Raw genomic sequence first — 16,183 nt, 5'->3', positions numbered from 1 at the left:
TTGCACAACCAGGTAGGTTCACATCCTTCTTTTCTATGTGTTCCTTTTTTCCAGCGGTCTTTCCCACATTTCTGGTGGTCCCTTCCGCTTCCGGTGGTCAGCAATAGGACAATTTTGTTTTCCTTGGCAGTTGGATATGGACCAGTTTCATATCTTGGCAGTGGACTGTTGCTCTTCCTTCATCTATAAATATCATTTCCCCTTGCTTCGAAAATCATAATCTCACTCACGCTTCTTCTCTTCCTTTCTTATTTTCTTCCTTTCTTCACTCATTTATTCTTTTTCTTTTAATTTATAATTTTTCTGGGTTTGTTGGGTTTTTACTCTTTTAAGACTAACTTGCAAGTTCTTATCCTCGGAATTTCTGAGAAGTTCTTGTTGTATCTTGAGGGACTTGCGCAATACACCGCGGATAAGTCCCTACAAACAGTAATCACTCATTCCTCAGCAAATCAATTTTTTTCGTTTTTTAAAGTCTTATATCATCTCTTCTCTTCTCCGCAAAACCATGAATTCAAATAAGGGATATACTCTCACATCTTTACTTGTGAAGAGTACATCCATAAAAACAAACAAACCATTAGATTTTGAGAAAAATATAGATAATATAATGTTACATAAAAGAAAAAAAAAATGGATATTGAGTAGAATATTTAAAAATGATAGATGTGCATGAAGAAAAGAACAATGACGCATATCATGAATGGGTTGAACTATAAGCAGTGCTGCGAAATGTTTTAATGGTGCATGCACTAAGAATTTTGACGAGGACAGGGTTGTTAGTGCATCTAGGAGTCTTGAATTGGCCTAGTTGATGTGAATGTAACTACAAGAACACATGATTCTTGACATTCTTAGGAACAACTTGAGCTGGATTTGAAAGGCACTTTACTTTAGAATTGGATCAATGTTCTAAATTCAAGAACTCACCAAAACTAAGCACCAACCAAGACTCATATGGAAGTCCATGTATTGTCAAATTGAATCAAAACAAAAGGAAAGAAGAACAAGAATTAAAACTGGACAGAATTTAAAAGCTAGCTACTGAACCAAAACAGAATTAAGAACACAATGCTGGAAACACAAAATTAAACGGTAGAAAAAGGAGTAAACTCTAGGAATCAAAACTACCGAATGGAAAATTGAAGAAAAGGGAAGAAGAACACTTATAGAAGAAGATGCTTGCTGGATTTTGAGAATTGGAAGAAGCCATTCACGCCACTTGGAACCTTGAACCAAGATAAGTGATGGAGTGCCACCACTTGAAGCTCACCATAGCTCACAAGATAAGGCAAAGAAGAGGAAGACTCAAAACTCACAAATTCTCTCCAAAATTGAGTATAGTCTCTCTACTATAAAATTCCAATCTGAATTGTAAGGGCTGGTCATTTACATAGCTTATTCCCTAAGCTACCCAAAAAACTCCTAAGATCACACCCCCCTTACTAAGCTCACTCCCCAAGCTCCTAGAATTTGCTAAACTAAAGCCTAAAGATGCTTTTACAAAAGAGGTGTCTCATGTTTCCCTCTAAGCACCTTTCTAAACATTATTCTATATTATTTACAATTTAAAAGAAACTATAAAGAGAGATATTTAATATGAAGCCTATTATTTGAGAGTTTGTAGACTTCTTTATCTTTAGGCTTGATCTTCTCTTTGACTTCTTTTAATTTGTGAGAAGACTAGAAGGAAGAACTTCAAATGTGTAGGTGAAAATCCTCTTCCTTCATTAATAAAATCCTCTCCTAGTGGATATTCATCATACTCCCCGAGTTGGAGAGAATTTGTCCACGAATTCAGTACTCCTGCATAAAACAAAGTCAGTTTGCTATTATATAAGAGAAGACAAGAAGAAATGGGCAAACATGACTTAGCACTTTGAAATGGTGGGAGTTCAAAAAAAGATGGTCTATACACAGACCATGTTGGAAAAGATTGTTTAGGAATGATATTATTTGGTAAAATAGGAGATATGAAAAAACCATCCTTAACATTCTTTATCCAATATGGTGTGGAAGTAGGAACCTTAGGTAATGAAAATGACAAAGAAGAAGAAGACCTTGTAGGCGTAGCACGAGTCAACAAAAGTGATTGAGTTGAGAAGGTATTAAGACTCGGTTTATCATGTACTTCAATTTCCTTTTCATTTTCTTTTTGAGTTTCTTTGGGATTGGTCTTATATGCTAGACGATGTGGTAAAGAAACCCTGGGCATTAAGTCTATTTGGTGTTCAATCCCTCTTAGAGGTGGTAAGCCTTTAGGAGGATCTTGAATCACATCTTCATAGTCCTTTACCAAATTGTCCAAACATGTGGGACTATCCTTAGCCGACTCACAGTCAATAGTCCTAGGAATAGCTAAAAAAATAGGCTTTTGAGTAACTATTACCCTTTTAACTTGTTGTGTGGACATGAGAAGGCTTCTCTTGGAACTTTTTATATCATTTTCTTTCTCTCTTTTTTCTCTCATTTTAACTTGGTCCTCATGTACTTCCTTTGGAGAGAGAGACTTAAGAGTGACTTTGTGCCCATGGAAGTGAAAAGAAATTTTGTGGGTAAAGCCATCATGAAAAACTTTTCTATCAAATTGCCATGGCCTACCTAAAAGTATATGAGTAGCTTCCATTGGAACAACATCACACAAGACCTCATCTTTATATTTGCCAATGGAAAATGTAATGAGGACTTGTTTGTTCACTACTATCTCACCCACCTCACTCAACCATTGTAACTTGTAGGGCTTGGCATGAGAGATGGTAGGCAATCCAAGTTTGTCTACCACTCTTGTGCTTGCCACATTCGCACAACTCCCCCCCATCTACAATCAAAGAGCATACTCTATCACTAATAAGACACCTTGAATGAAATATATTTTCTCTTTGAGTTTCATCAAAAGGTTTTAACACTTGTCCAAGCATGCGTCTTATTACTAATAGGTCACCCTCATGTGGGCTTTCACTTTCACTCTCACTTGGGGATCTAGAAGGTGAGGAATGTCTAGAAGATTCGGACCTATGCTCACTACTATCTACCCCATCATGCATATACATAGCTCGTTTAGAAGGGCAATTAGAAGCAATATGTCCATAGCTTAAACATTTAAAACACTTCTTACTAGACGTTTTAGGTGGTGATTTAGGCCTAGAATTGGAAGTGGAAGGCTTAGACTCTCTAGGTTTGAAAGTAGAGTCCTTAGAAGGGATATTTGAAAAAGAGTTATTTTTATTTTTCCAAGAAGAGTGGTAGTAGTTATCCTTAGAAGAATTTTTGAAAGCATTTTTCCTTGCAAGTTGATTTTCAATTTTGCTAGCAAGGTGCACCACATTTTCCAAAGAAGAATATTCTTGTAACTCTACCACGTCTTGAATGTCCCTTCGAAGGCCACTCACAAACCTAGCTATCTTAGCTTCATCACTCTCATCCATATTAACTCGAATTAAAAGCGTGTCTAGTTGTTTAAAGTAATCATCCACATTTAGCGCGCCTTGATGAAACCGTTGGAGTTTCAACATAAGGTCTTTCCTAAAGTGTGGTGGTACGAATCTAGCGCGTAAACATGCTTTCAAATCGTTCCAAGAGACCACGGGCGGCCTCTTGTGTAGGTCAATGTCCATGAGGTATTGATGCCACCATTGCATGGCATAGTCCAAAAATTCTAAAGAAGCTAACTTAACCCTATGCTCATCCCTAACCCCATTTACATCAAAAATTTGGTCAACCTTAGCCTCCCATCCTAAGTATACATTGGGATCACTTTCACCACTAAAACTAGGAAGTTTTACATTAGGAGAACAAGGGCCAGCCACATGTTGGCGCCTCTCTTCATGGTGATGATGTCTTGGCCTTGGATTATCTTCATAATAACCATGGGAGTGCCTTGAAGAATGCCGACTAGGAGGAGGAGTTCTTCTCTCACGGTTTTGATGCATGTCTTCTCGGTTTAACTCCAAACTTTGGAGTCGTGCTTCCATCTTCCTTATCACCTCAAGGTAGTGAGCATTGGATTGCTTGGCATTCTTTAAGTCCTCATAAAGGGCTGCCTTTTGTGGTGAGCATGGTTTGGAGGACTCTCCACTAGAGAAATGAGCCATGAGCAGAAAATACACAAAAACAGAAAACAAAACAGTGAAAGAAATTTGTTAGACAATTAAAAAACAGTGAGATATAGGTTGCTGGAAAATGCCCAAGAAAGCACTCAAACCACTCCAAGAAAATATTCTGTCCTCAACCAAGCCTTTCTTGTGGAATGGAGTAGCTTCAAGTGAAATATGTCACAGCAAACCAACTTACTTAAGAACAAGTCTCCACACAACTTTAAGAAGAACAAAAAGACAAGCAAGAAAAGGTGTAAACAATAAAAGCTAAACCAAAAACAGAGAGCAATGTATGACAAACTAGAAAGAATATGAATGAAAGACAATCAAGAAAAATAAGGAACTCAATGAATAAAGAAGGCACACAAAAAGAGTCCTAAAGAAAAGTGCTAGAGTGGATGAAAGAAAACAGAAAACAGCTACTGGAAATTGTTTTTTTTTTTTTTTAAAGCAAACTGTGCTATGTTTACAGATTTAACTGTACCGATTGAAAGCGAACTGGAATGTGAAAAATTAACCACAGAAACTTCAATGTCTTAACTCAAAAAAGGCACTGGAATGAGGTAAAAACAGTAAGCCAATTGAGAGAAATAAATTTTTCAAAATTGCTGCCCAATTACCGTATTCTTTTCGGCAGTATTGTACACTTTTCGTATTTTATTTATCATTTTTTGTGTACTTGGAATTTTTGAGTGATTCTTTTTTCTATGCTTTTGTAACACTTTGAAGTATGTAAATACAAATTTTCACAAATTTCCTATGAGCCAATTAATTGCAGTAAATTGAAAACAGTAGCACGTTTGTAAGAAAACAGAGGAGCCTATTTAGGAATGAAAAACAGTATGATGAACTAGCAAAGACATAATGGAAATTGTGTAAAGGAACTTGTATAGAATGAAAATACAAGCATGAACTCAAATCTAAAAATGAAAATGCACAAAGGATCAAGCAATAAACTCAAAAAACAGAAAGTAAACCAAAGCAAGAAACAATTAAAGCAATAAAAGTACTACTAGAAGTAATGACAATTATGGAATAACATGACTAAGACAAAACTTGACATGATTGCAAAATTAAAAGACACATAACAAGATATAACCTCAAGTGAAAGGAAGCTTAAGGTCAGCTCTAGGAAGGAGAATGCCATTCCAAAAGAGCAGCCATACTCATATGAACAATGAGTGCTAGAGTCCTTTTCACAAACACATGGTGTAACAAAAGAAAACAGCAAGAAAACTCAAAATAAATCCTAAAACAGAATGGTAAACAACTTGAATTAAAGAGCTCTTGAAAGTAAAGTGCAATACAACTCAAAATTTAAGCAAGAACAAGCCTAGGCTCTGATACCACATGATGTGAATGTAACTACAAGAACACATGATTCTTGACATTCTTAGGAACAACTTGAGCTGGATTTGAAAGGCACTTTACTTTAGAATTGGATCAATGTTCTAAATTCAAGAACTCACCAAAACTAAGCACCAACCAAGACTCATATGGAAGTCCATGTATTGTCAAATTGAATCAAAACAAAAGGAAAGAAGAACAAGAATTAAAACTGGACAGAATTTAAAAGCTAGCTACTGAACCAAAACAGAATTAAGAACACAATGCTGGAAACACAAAATTAAACGGTAGAAAAAGGAGTAAACTCTAGGAATCAAAACTACCGAATGGAAAATTGAAGAAAAGGGAAGAAGAACACTTATAGAAGAAGATGCTTGCTGGATTTTGAGAATTGGAAGAAGCCATTCACGCCACTTGGAACCTTGAACCAAGATAAGTGATGGAGTGCCACCACTTGAAGCTCACCATAGCTCACAAGATAAGGCAAAGAAGAGGAAGACTCAAAACTCACAAATTCTCTCCAAAATTGAGTATAGTCTCTCTACTATAAAATTCCAATCTGAATTGTAAGGGCTGGTCATTTACATAGCTTATTCCCTAAGCTACCCAAAAAACTCCTAAGATCACACCCCCCTTACTAAGCTCACTCCCCAAGCTCCTAGAATTTGCTAAACTAAAGCCTAAAGATGCTTTTACAAAAGAGGTGTCTCATGTTTCCCTCTAAGCACCTTTCTAAACATTATTCTATATTATTTACAATTTAAAAGAAACTATAAAGAGAGATATTTAATATGAAGCCTATTATTTGAGAGTTTGTAGACTTCTTTATCTTTAGGCTTGATCTTCTCTTTGACTTCTTTTAATTTGTGAGAAGACTAGAAGGAAGAACTTCAAATGTGTAGGTGAAAATCCTCTTCCTTCATTAATAAAATCCTCTCCTAGTGGATATTCATCACTAGTGCTGCCCCAATCTCCACGAAATAATCCAAAATCTTTCTGAAAGTTCCTCTCTCTACTATGCAAAGCCTCAAAGGCCCTATTGAACTGGTTTTCCTTGCAACCACATAACCATGGTCGACAAAAGCCGCATCCATCTCCCTGCAGCATGCCTCAAGTATCTTATCCTCAGCCTCACCTTTCACCTCCCAGAAAATGACGTAACAGCCTGGTTCGTTGGAGACATCTACATAGCTTGTAAAATCAACGAGCTCAGCTTTGGCCTTGTTTAGAAGCTGTGTCCCTTTCTCTACCACTATTTGAAGGTCTTTCTCTGTGTTCTTGTCTATATTCACTGTTAGAATTAGTTTTCTTCTGCATATAAAATTCAACTTTGGGGTCCCATTGTGGAAACCTCCCACTTCCACAACATCTCCTAGTCTGCACCTATACAACCCTGAAAGTTCAAATATTTTATTCACTCTATAGACTAAACATATAGCAGAAAATCGAACAAAGTTTTAATGAATTGTTTGATGATATTTAAGAACATTTGCATATCAGGACTTACTTCTATATATTCCAATGTTGTCTCATTAGGTATCTGCAAAGTCTCATTTGAGGAAAAATTTATACTATACCTAAAACATATCAAGAGGAAAAAAAAACATTACATAAAACGTTACTGATTCATTCAAACCAATTCTGCTGCTAATGGGTATATCAATTCACTTCAATTTTAGGTTAGGAAAAAAAATCCTTGAACACCTAACGAGAAATAGGAAGAAAGGAGAGATAAGTGATTAATATAATACAAGAAAAAATGAAAAGAAGTAAAGGGCACATCAATAAATGTTTGGGTGTTTAGAAACCAAAACTGTTTTATGTTACACCAAATTACATTAATTTTTTATGCAGCAACCCATTCATTATAATTATAGTTGTGTACAAGTTGTTGTTACTTCAACAAGTTGGAGCTATGCAAAATAGAAATATTGAGAAAAGATAAATGATACTTGACAACCATGTTATTATTTAAATATAAATATATATAATAAAAAATAAATTTATAATTAAATAATATATAAAAATATTAAAATAATAGTATTAAACGTTAAAATCTTATTGTATAAAATAATAATATATTATTATTATCCTTGAAAAAAATTCCAGTTAGGCTAGAATTTTGAAAATGGCAAATGCTGACATTGTCATGGTAAATCCTTGTCAGAACTCAGAAGAAACTGGAATGACAGGTACATAACATCAAGCAAATTAACAAAAAGCCAAATATGAGATGTGAGCTCACAGCCCCAAATTGTGACCAACACCCACCAAAACTATGTTCTCAACACCCTTTTGCAGAATATTGTGTTTCAACAATGCATGTGACTTATATCTAACCCAATCTTTCAAAACCTATATAGATGGTTTGAACATATAGAGATAAGAGATTGGGTTGAAGGAGATTTTGGGTACATGTCCTTGTTCATGTGCAATTACGATGATGTATATCTTGTAAGATAAATGATGACTAATGCTCCACGCTAGACATTATTTTATGTAAAGACAGAGGTTCTAATCAGCCACACCTAACCGAATCTAAAATAAATTCCTATAAGATGGGCTTTACTGAAATTAATGATTAGAGGCTCTATAGAAAGTTTATGTTTAGAGCAGATTTTGATTAATGCTTTGTTTGTAAAATAGTTTATTACTATAAAAAGTCAAAAGATATACAGTGGGGACATGATTGACTTGCGTTAAATTAAATATTTCAATGTTCAAGCATTATACACAAGAGAAGAAGAAGAATGAACGAGTGAATGAATAATTACCAGTAAAAGTTGTAAGCACTATTTCGTACTCTTGGCCAACTTTAACGCGGGAAAGAGGGATTGGGTCGTCTTCCATGAAATCATGACCAGGTACTAAGCAGCAATCTTGTTTGTGTCTATAAAGTGGTATGAACTCAAAGTAAGAGAACGTGGGTACCACAGCAAAGGTTACCTTCTCTGGAGGCAAACTCGGGTCTACATTAATCCCAATCCAGCTCTCAGTTGAACCATAGTCACCACTTACTAGTGGCACCCCATTTGCATAATGCCTAAGCTTTTTCAAGTAAGGTTGCATAGAACCTGTCATTATGGAACAAACGTACTTGGCGTTAGGCCAAAGTTTGGGAACCAAACCAAACCAATCCACCACTTCTAGCTCCAAGCAAGAGGCCTCTAGTTTTGAGGCCAAAGAGGGGTTTGAAGAGATGATACACAAAACAGCCTCTCTCATTTTGGGTAACTTGATTCTTGAACTCAAAGTCCCATCTCTAATGTCATTGCAAAGGTCTTTCCAAACCTCTTCGAAGGTGCAAAAAGCTTGCACTATGCCATAGACAAAAGCCGAGGAAATAAACTCTACGTAATCAGAGAGGAAGAGGCCAAGAAGGAGATGACAGTACGTGGATTGTTTGTAATCCCCTCCCGATATAACTTCGTAGGGACTGCAAATGAATGCCTTTGTTTTCTCTTGTTTGGTTTTGAATTCCTCACTTGCATAATAATGTGTTGTGGCTGTTCCAACTGTTAAACCTCCTTTTGTTTTGAACTGGTTGCTGCTGTATATGAATTCAAGAATCCTACCTCCTTCCCTTGTGGGATAAACCCTATAAACAGTGATAAAAACAAAAAGGCATAAGAACTTCCAAAGGATTAACTATCTATCTCATAGCTAGCTAGGTTGTCGTCACTCGTTAAGAAATGATGAGACTTGAGAAAAGCACACCTTGATCTAAAGGCTGCTGCTAAAGTGAAAGTTTGAAGGGTCGTTTGAGCACTATGGCGGGTAAAGGGTACGAACTTCTGCCTCCCCTCTGTCGTTCCAGAACTGCACAACCTCTATCTTATAAGATTATATTTTGAAGAAAAATAAAAAAGCTTATCACAAAGTGAAGGAAGATCTAACATAAATAGACAGGAAAGAAAAACAATAATCCTAGTATATCATCATCAATATGCATGAGCATAAGAAGATTGCCAAGGTTAATTACTTTACTTGGGCCATTATATATCAACTGATTTTGTCTATTAATTATTGCACCTAGACCTTGTCATAGGGAGAATGAGGCAAGGAGCCATATATAGACAGTGTTAACCATTCTGTATTCTGACCCACCCATTCCTCTCATCACCGAAAGAGGAAGGAAAGAACATAAAACTAATAGTACGTCCATGAATAGTGTTTATCACCCAAAGGGGAAAGGAGGAGGAAATGTGAAAGAAATCTAATAAAACATTCACATTCACATGTATAAATAGAGAAAGGCAATGATACCTTAAGGAGAGAGTGGTCATAGGTTGTTGTGTGAGTATAGGAGTAGTGTCTCCGTCTGCAATTTTTTGGATATATGGCTCGAAATCTGCATGCGAAGCAAGGGGAACAAGAGAAGTGAAAAGAGATTCCAACTCACAAGCATCCATGTCTGAGATATTGTAGCTCCCCAACCATTTCTTCAGATATTCAACCCCACAGTTCTGCTTTAGAATATTGCAAAGTGTCTGAGTCTGAACAGAACCAGCGTTCTTGGAAACATCTTCAAACCAGGTAATGATATCAAAGTCACTAATGCAGTTGCCATTGGAGAAGGTGGTGGCATCAGTATTGCAACTGAGAACAGGAGGTTCCATTGAAAAGGGCTACCAGTGCTGGGGCATTGGCAAGTTTTGCTATAAAAATGAAAAAAATTTAGTGTTGTTGGGTATCTGTTTCCACAAAAAAAAACAGACAACCCACCATTGAAATATATATATATTTTTTTATATTTTTGTTATGAATGAAGGCAATTTTCCGGTTTGTATTCACACAGTTCGTTCAACAAACCTAGTGTTGCAGAAGAATGGTACGAAGAGTTATAGACCACAAGACATAGGGTTATCAATTATCATTTTTAGCATGGGGACCAAACTACATCACTCATGACAAGCCAATAACTTTCCTTCCCAAATTTATTGTGAGCCACCCTTGGAAAATGAGACCTACTTACATCTTCAGCAGGGACCTGTTAAATATGGGTATTTATAATGTTACTTGAGAATTAACATTTTTTATATAATTTCATTACTAACTCTTAATATTATTATTTTATTATTTTTATATTATTTAATTTTAAATTTATTTTTTATTACATATATTTATTTTAAACTCATCACATAAAAAAAATTATATACACTATAAGGATTCTCAAAACATTATTCTCCTTCATATATTAACATTCTCAATAATAAAAATTTATATGTCATACTTTAATAAACTAATTTTTTTTTATACTATAAATAATAAAAACATATATTTTTTACACAGTTTATAATAATATAATAATATTTTAAAATTAAAAATAATAAAATATTAATTTATTAAGATGTGGAGTATATATATTTATTTTGAATGATTGTATTTATATTATTATAATATAGTGACTAATATTTTGTACTCAAATTTAAAAAATTAAGAGAATTAATAGAAAATGTTTTTATTACGAAAAACAGACAACTAATAGACAAAAGTATGACTTTGAAAAAAAAATTGTAAAACTGTGAAGCATAATAAGTGAAAAAAATACTATGAAGAAGTCATCTCCTTTACAATTTTAGTTTGTATGAAATTTACATTAAAATTAAAATTGTGCATGGATAATATTATTGCAGTTTTGTTTGATTTTTTTTTTCTAGAAAATATTGTTTTTTTTAAATTGAAATGATTAATTAAATGTTTAATTAGACAAATTTTATAAAAGTAAGAAAAGATTTATTTACTTTTTAGTTAAAAATGGTGTTAATTCCTAAATCGAACATTATAAAAGTATAAACTCTAAACGAAAACCTCACAGTTAAACCTAAACTCAAAGATAAAAACTCTAAATAAAAATATAAACTTAAACCCTGAATTTAAAAGGTAAACTAAAAGCTTAAAATATACTAAAGTACCTCAAATACTAAAAAACTGTTAATAAATGATTTTGAAATTTTAGTATTTTCAATTTTCTCTGGATGTTATTGATTATTAGATTTTTTATCTAATTTTTTAGTAACTTTTATTTTCAACATTTATTAATTTAAATTCTCTAAAAAATTATGATCATTTGAAAAAAAAAATTAAAAAAATAAACAATTTTTTTATAAAAAAAATCAACAAAATTTAAGGTCATGCTCTCATTTTTTAATAACTTTCATTTATAACGTACATCAATTTAAGCTCTTTAAAAAAATATGACCATTTAAAAAAAATTACAAAAAACAAACAATTTTTTTATAAAAATAATTCACAAAGTTGAAAGTCTTACTATCTATGTAGCACAGATACGAATACGGACATTGATACGACACGGATACGGACACACGAAGATACGTATAATCTCTAAAATGTGGGATACAGGGACACCAATCTATATATTATATAATTTTAAATTATATAAATTAAAAATAAATATTTATGTGCAAAAGTATGTTTCAGATTCTTTTGGATTATAAATATATTTTTCATGACTGGTTCAAAAGAATTTGTTCCTTATTTTTATAATCATAATAAAAATTTATACAATAAATTTGAGTTTTTAGAAAATTATTATATTTATACCTTTTAAAATGGTGTTAGAATCGTGTTAGAATTTTCAAAAATCCAACAAATATTTTTTGAATTGAACACTTAATCAACAAGTATCGACATCGATACGTGTATCCGACACGGATAAGCCTGTAAAACTATACCTGTACGATTCCAGTGTACAATTCATACCGCTAAACTAAAGTCATGCGTGAAAACTTTCACAATCTTTTTCTACATAAATAGTACATGTGCATATACATAGGACTTCTTCACAATATTTTTTCCACATAAATTGTGCAATATGTATAGAAATACTTCTTCACGAATTTATTTTTTCCATAAAGTCATATTTCTACCTTACAATTTATCTATTTTTATAATAATTTTTCTTCTCATTATCATAAAGGACAAAACTGTACCATGTGCTTTTTAAGGCTAAGTATTTACTTTACATACTTTAATAGAGTAAAAATAAAAAATAAAGTAAGAAGAGAAGTTTATGGTATGTCCTATGCCAGCAACTATTATGATTGATTTTCCGTGTTGGAAAATACAAGAGTTTATTATTTTCAAATAACGCACATTTAGTTTTATTTCAACAAATTCCTTTTTGAATAATTTCAAATAAATTATTATATTATATTTTTTTATTAAAAATAATTATAATATATAATAATATTTATTGAGTTAATATCCTTTATTTACAAGTAAGATTGCATATACAAACAACTCCATTTTTAAAGCAATTTTTATTGTGATGTGAATTCCCTTCTAGACTAAATTTTGCTTAAAATAATTTTAAACATTTTGAAAGTATTTTCCCTTATAAAAGATGATGAGTTGAAATAAACAAAAAAAAACAAATTTATTTTATTTATTACTAATAATTATATTTGTATCGACCAGTCTTTGGGCGTCGTTGACCACTAGTAATGTTGGGGTCACGTAAGCAGGGTCCCACGAGCAGCATGGGTCAGTGTCTCATGAAGCACGTGCGCCAAGGAACTAAAGAGTGGTCAAATATCGGTCACCAGGATGTACCGACGTGCCACTAGGCAGTATGGAGAGGTCGGACATCGGGGACTCGAACAACAGAGCTGGGCCACAAGAGGTGGATCCCAAACCACACACCAATTATCAGTAATGGAGAAGCCTAGGTCACGAGAGTCCATGCGTGTGGAGTGGATGACACGTTTAGGTGTAACACAAGTATAGAGCCACTGGAAAGGATACGATCTGTGAGGGTCACGTTCCAGCGGTGAGTTGCATGCATGGCACGTGAACAACTAAGGCCCTCTCGAGACGGGTGACCACAGAGATTAGGTGCACGAGGAGGCATCCAAGTGGTCATCCTGTCAGAGGTTGCACTCCAGTTTAGGAAACCCCACGCGCTAGGTTATCCTAAGAGTGGGTAACTACGACGCTGGGGCCCACCCCCTCAGGAAGCCTATTTTGGGTAATGGAAACAGTGGAAACCCTAGTTTCAGTCTATATAAAGGGAAGTAACAAACTTGGCAAGGTACGCTATTCATTTGCGCCGCTTAACACACACAGTTACAGTTTTGGTGTTTCCTAACCCTAAGATTGACTTTAGTGTTGGAGTGCAAACGGCCTCTAGAACGCCCTCTGTCTTTGTGTTTTCAGGTGTTCAATCGAAAGGAAAGCACGATTGAAAGTAGGAATTCTTGGACGTGAGACTCTCGTAGACGCACGAAGGTGCTTTGGTCAACCGATAGGAACAATATTTATTATCATTTATTTTTTAGATTACTTTTATAATTATATATTATTATAATAAAAAATATTTATAAATAATCATAGTCTTATCATAATACTATTTGGATCATGATATAACTATGTCAAATTTAATCAAAACAACAAAGCTTTACATCATTGATATCCCATGAAAGTCAGCGAATATGTAAAAAACAATGGTAATGATAGATTGAGAACTCTTAATTACAAAACTTTTTATATAATACTCTTAATATTATTTTTTTATATTATTTATTTATAAATTTACTTTTTATTATATATATTTATTTATAAACTTATTACATAAAAAAATTATATTTTTCCACCTTCTCTGCAGATGGCAACAATAGAAGAAAAAAAAAATCATCTCCATAGTTGGCAACAGTAATTGAAAAAAAATATGGTTCTATAATATTATTATAAATGAAAATATGTTAAAAGAAATTGTATATTTGTAAAATCTAATTTATATCTAAATAATCTAATTGAGGCTAATCATTTATTTTTTTTCTATCTTTATTACATAACTTTTCTTTACTATTGTGTCTAAAATATATTAGATTATGAAATAAAATTAGTTTATAACACTACAAGAAAATCATAAAATAGAAACTAATTTTTAGAAACAAAAAATAATTAATTGTTATAGTGATTAAATTAGAAACAATTTTAGAGACTAAAAAAATTTGATTTCTAAATTAGTTCCTATTATAGTTAAATGGTTTTTAAATTGGTATCTAATTAGCAACCAAAGTTTTTGTTACCAAATTTAGAATCTAAATAATTGGTAGTTAAAACTTTGGTAGCGAATTAGATATCAATTTAAAAACTATTTAACCATAATAGAAACTAATTTAGAAACCATATTCTTTTTTAGTCTCTAATTTAATCACTATAACAACTAATTATTATTTTTAAAAAAAAATTGATTTATATTTTATAATTCTAATGTAAAGTAGTTTGAAACTCGTAATTTATCAGTTATAAATTAATAAATTAGTTTATTAAACTAAAAATATATGGTAGAATTAATTAATAAATTTAAAATAATATAAAATAAATACGTATTTTTTTTAGATGAAAATATTGTAAATATATAATTTTAAAGTCTTAAAAATAATTAGATTTTCGTGTTTACAATTTTTTTTATGTTTGTCCAGAAACTATTGCAGGGTCTGTTCCCAGCTGGCCGGATCTCTTACTTTAGTTACTTTCTTCTCATTATTATTAACCATGTACGCTATGTACCCTCTGCAATACATACAGTAACACAGTACAGTACCAAACTCTTTTCTTTTCTTCTTTTTTTGGTTTTAACTTTATCATTTTCTATCCTAATTTGTTCAACACTTTTAGCCTCAAGGTAATATCTTTCTAGGTTCAGAATTTAAGGCCACACATTTAATTAATCATACCTTCAGTTGAAATTTTTCACATTATGCCAAATCTCATGTTTTCATATATAGAACCATCGCCATGCAAAAAGTTTTATTTTTTATTAAAACGTTTGATTCATCAGTATAAGAAAATTATTAAATAATTATTTTTTTATATTAATTAAATTAAATATTATTTTAAAAGCTAAACAAATTATTAATATCTAAATTAATTTTTATTGTTGATAAATATTTTTTAAATTGATATCTAATTAATTACTAAAATTTTAGTTATTAATTTTAAATTTTAAATAATTAATAAATAATTAAATAATAATTTAAAAATTATTTATTAATAATAAAAAATATATACAAATATTTTTAAATTTTTAAAATAGTATTTAATTTGATTAATATAGTAATTAATTATTATTTTTATATAAAATTAGTTTTTATTTTATAATTTTCTTATAGTATATAAATATTTAAATCAAAGATGATTTTATTATCAGCTTTGAAAATCTTAAAACACTTTGTAACATGATGAAAATTCACTTGCCCTTTTCAAAAAAATTCATAGAGTAGTGATAATCAGCTATGGATAAAGAGAGAGACTATAAGGGAAAAATATACATATTTAACATATAAGTGAGGATTGATTATTGTGAAGTGAGTCCACAATTTAACTCTAATTTTTTTTTATCTATTTCTACCTTTTTCTCTATTTTTTTCTTTTTATTTTTTAATTCCTTTTTCAATCAACACTTTATTTTCTCTTAAAACTATTATGTTTCTCTCTAAATAAATTACTAATGTTCATCTCATTTAACCTTAATATTTGAGAGATAGAATATATGTAAACAACAAACATAAAATAATAGTTATGATAAATTATATAAAAAAAATTATAGGGAAAATACATAAAAAAAATGAAATGAGGAAATAGTGTAGAACATGGGAGGTTTGATGTTTCAAATCTATGGTGAAGGTTGAAGTTGTGCTGCTTTTGGTTTGGGTTTAGTCTAGGGTGTTTAGAATCTTTGTAAAGATCTTTCCTAGTCGGACACAAGCTTGCTC

The 16,183-nt window shown here is 32.0% G+C and overlaps 1 protein-coding gene across 2 annotated transcripts; it reads right to left on the bottom strand.

Moving 5' to 3' along the window:
* Nucleotides 1-640: 640 nt before the first annotated feature.
* LOC137835479 (indole-3-acetic acid-amido synthetase GH3.10) lies at nt 641-10,400 on the bottom strand. 2 transcript variants are annotated; one of them, XM_090302703.1, is made up of 6 exons: nt 9,708-10,177; nt 9,159-9,260; nt 8,216-9,039; nt 6,398-6,834; nt 5,747; nt 641-807 (listed from the first exon to the last, which is right to left on the bottom strand). In XM_090302703.1, exons 1-6 carry the CDS (start codon nt 10,058-10,060, stop codon nt 698-700), a joined length of 1,827 nt encoding a protein of 608 aa, XP_090158829.1. In that variant the 5' UTR covers nt 10,061-10,177; the 3' UTR covers nt 641-697. The 2 variants fall into 2 exon arrangements, 1 of the variants encoding a protein (XP_090158829.1); XR_016521146.1 differs by lacking the exons at nt 641-807; nt 5,747 and adding an exon at nt 6,949-7,018 and having other exon boundaries at nt 9,708-10,400.
* Nucleotides 10,401-16,183: the final 5,783 nt, after the last annotated feature.

This window comes from Phaseolus vulgaris, chromosome 5 (genome assembly GCF_051622355.1).
Source record: "Phaseolus vulgaris cultivar YP4 chromosome 5, ASM5162235v1, whole genome shotgun sequence".
NCBI classification, from domain to species: Eukaryota; Viridiplantae; Streptophyta; class Magnoliopsida; order Fabales; family Fabaceae; genus Phaseolus; species Phaseolus vulgaris.
The sequence above is the reverse complement of the archived record's forward strand: the minus strand, read 5'-3'. Positions and strand labels throughout refer to the sequence as shown.

Bases quoted from the DNA above. Each gene is read 5' to 3' on its own strand.
- LOC137835479 (XM_090302703.1), bottom strand. From the start codon at position 10,060: ATGGAACCTCCTGTTCTCAGTTGCAATACTGATGCCACCACCTTCTCC. The intron at 9,040-9,158 runs GTGTGCTTTTCT...CACTGTTTATAG, and splicing joins GCAGCAGCCTTTAGATCAAG to GGTTTATCCCACAAGGGAAG. The intron at 6,835-8,215 runs GTAATTATTCAT...TTGAACTTTCAG, and splicing joins AGTGCTTACAACTTTTACTG to GGTTGTATAGGTGCAGACTA.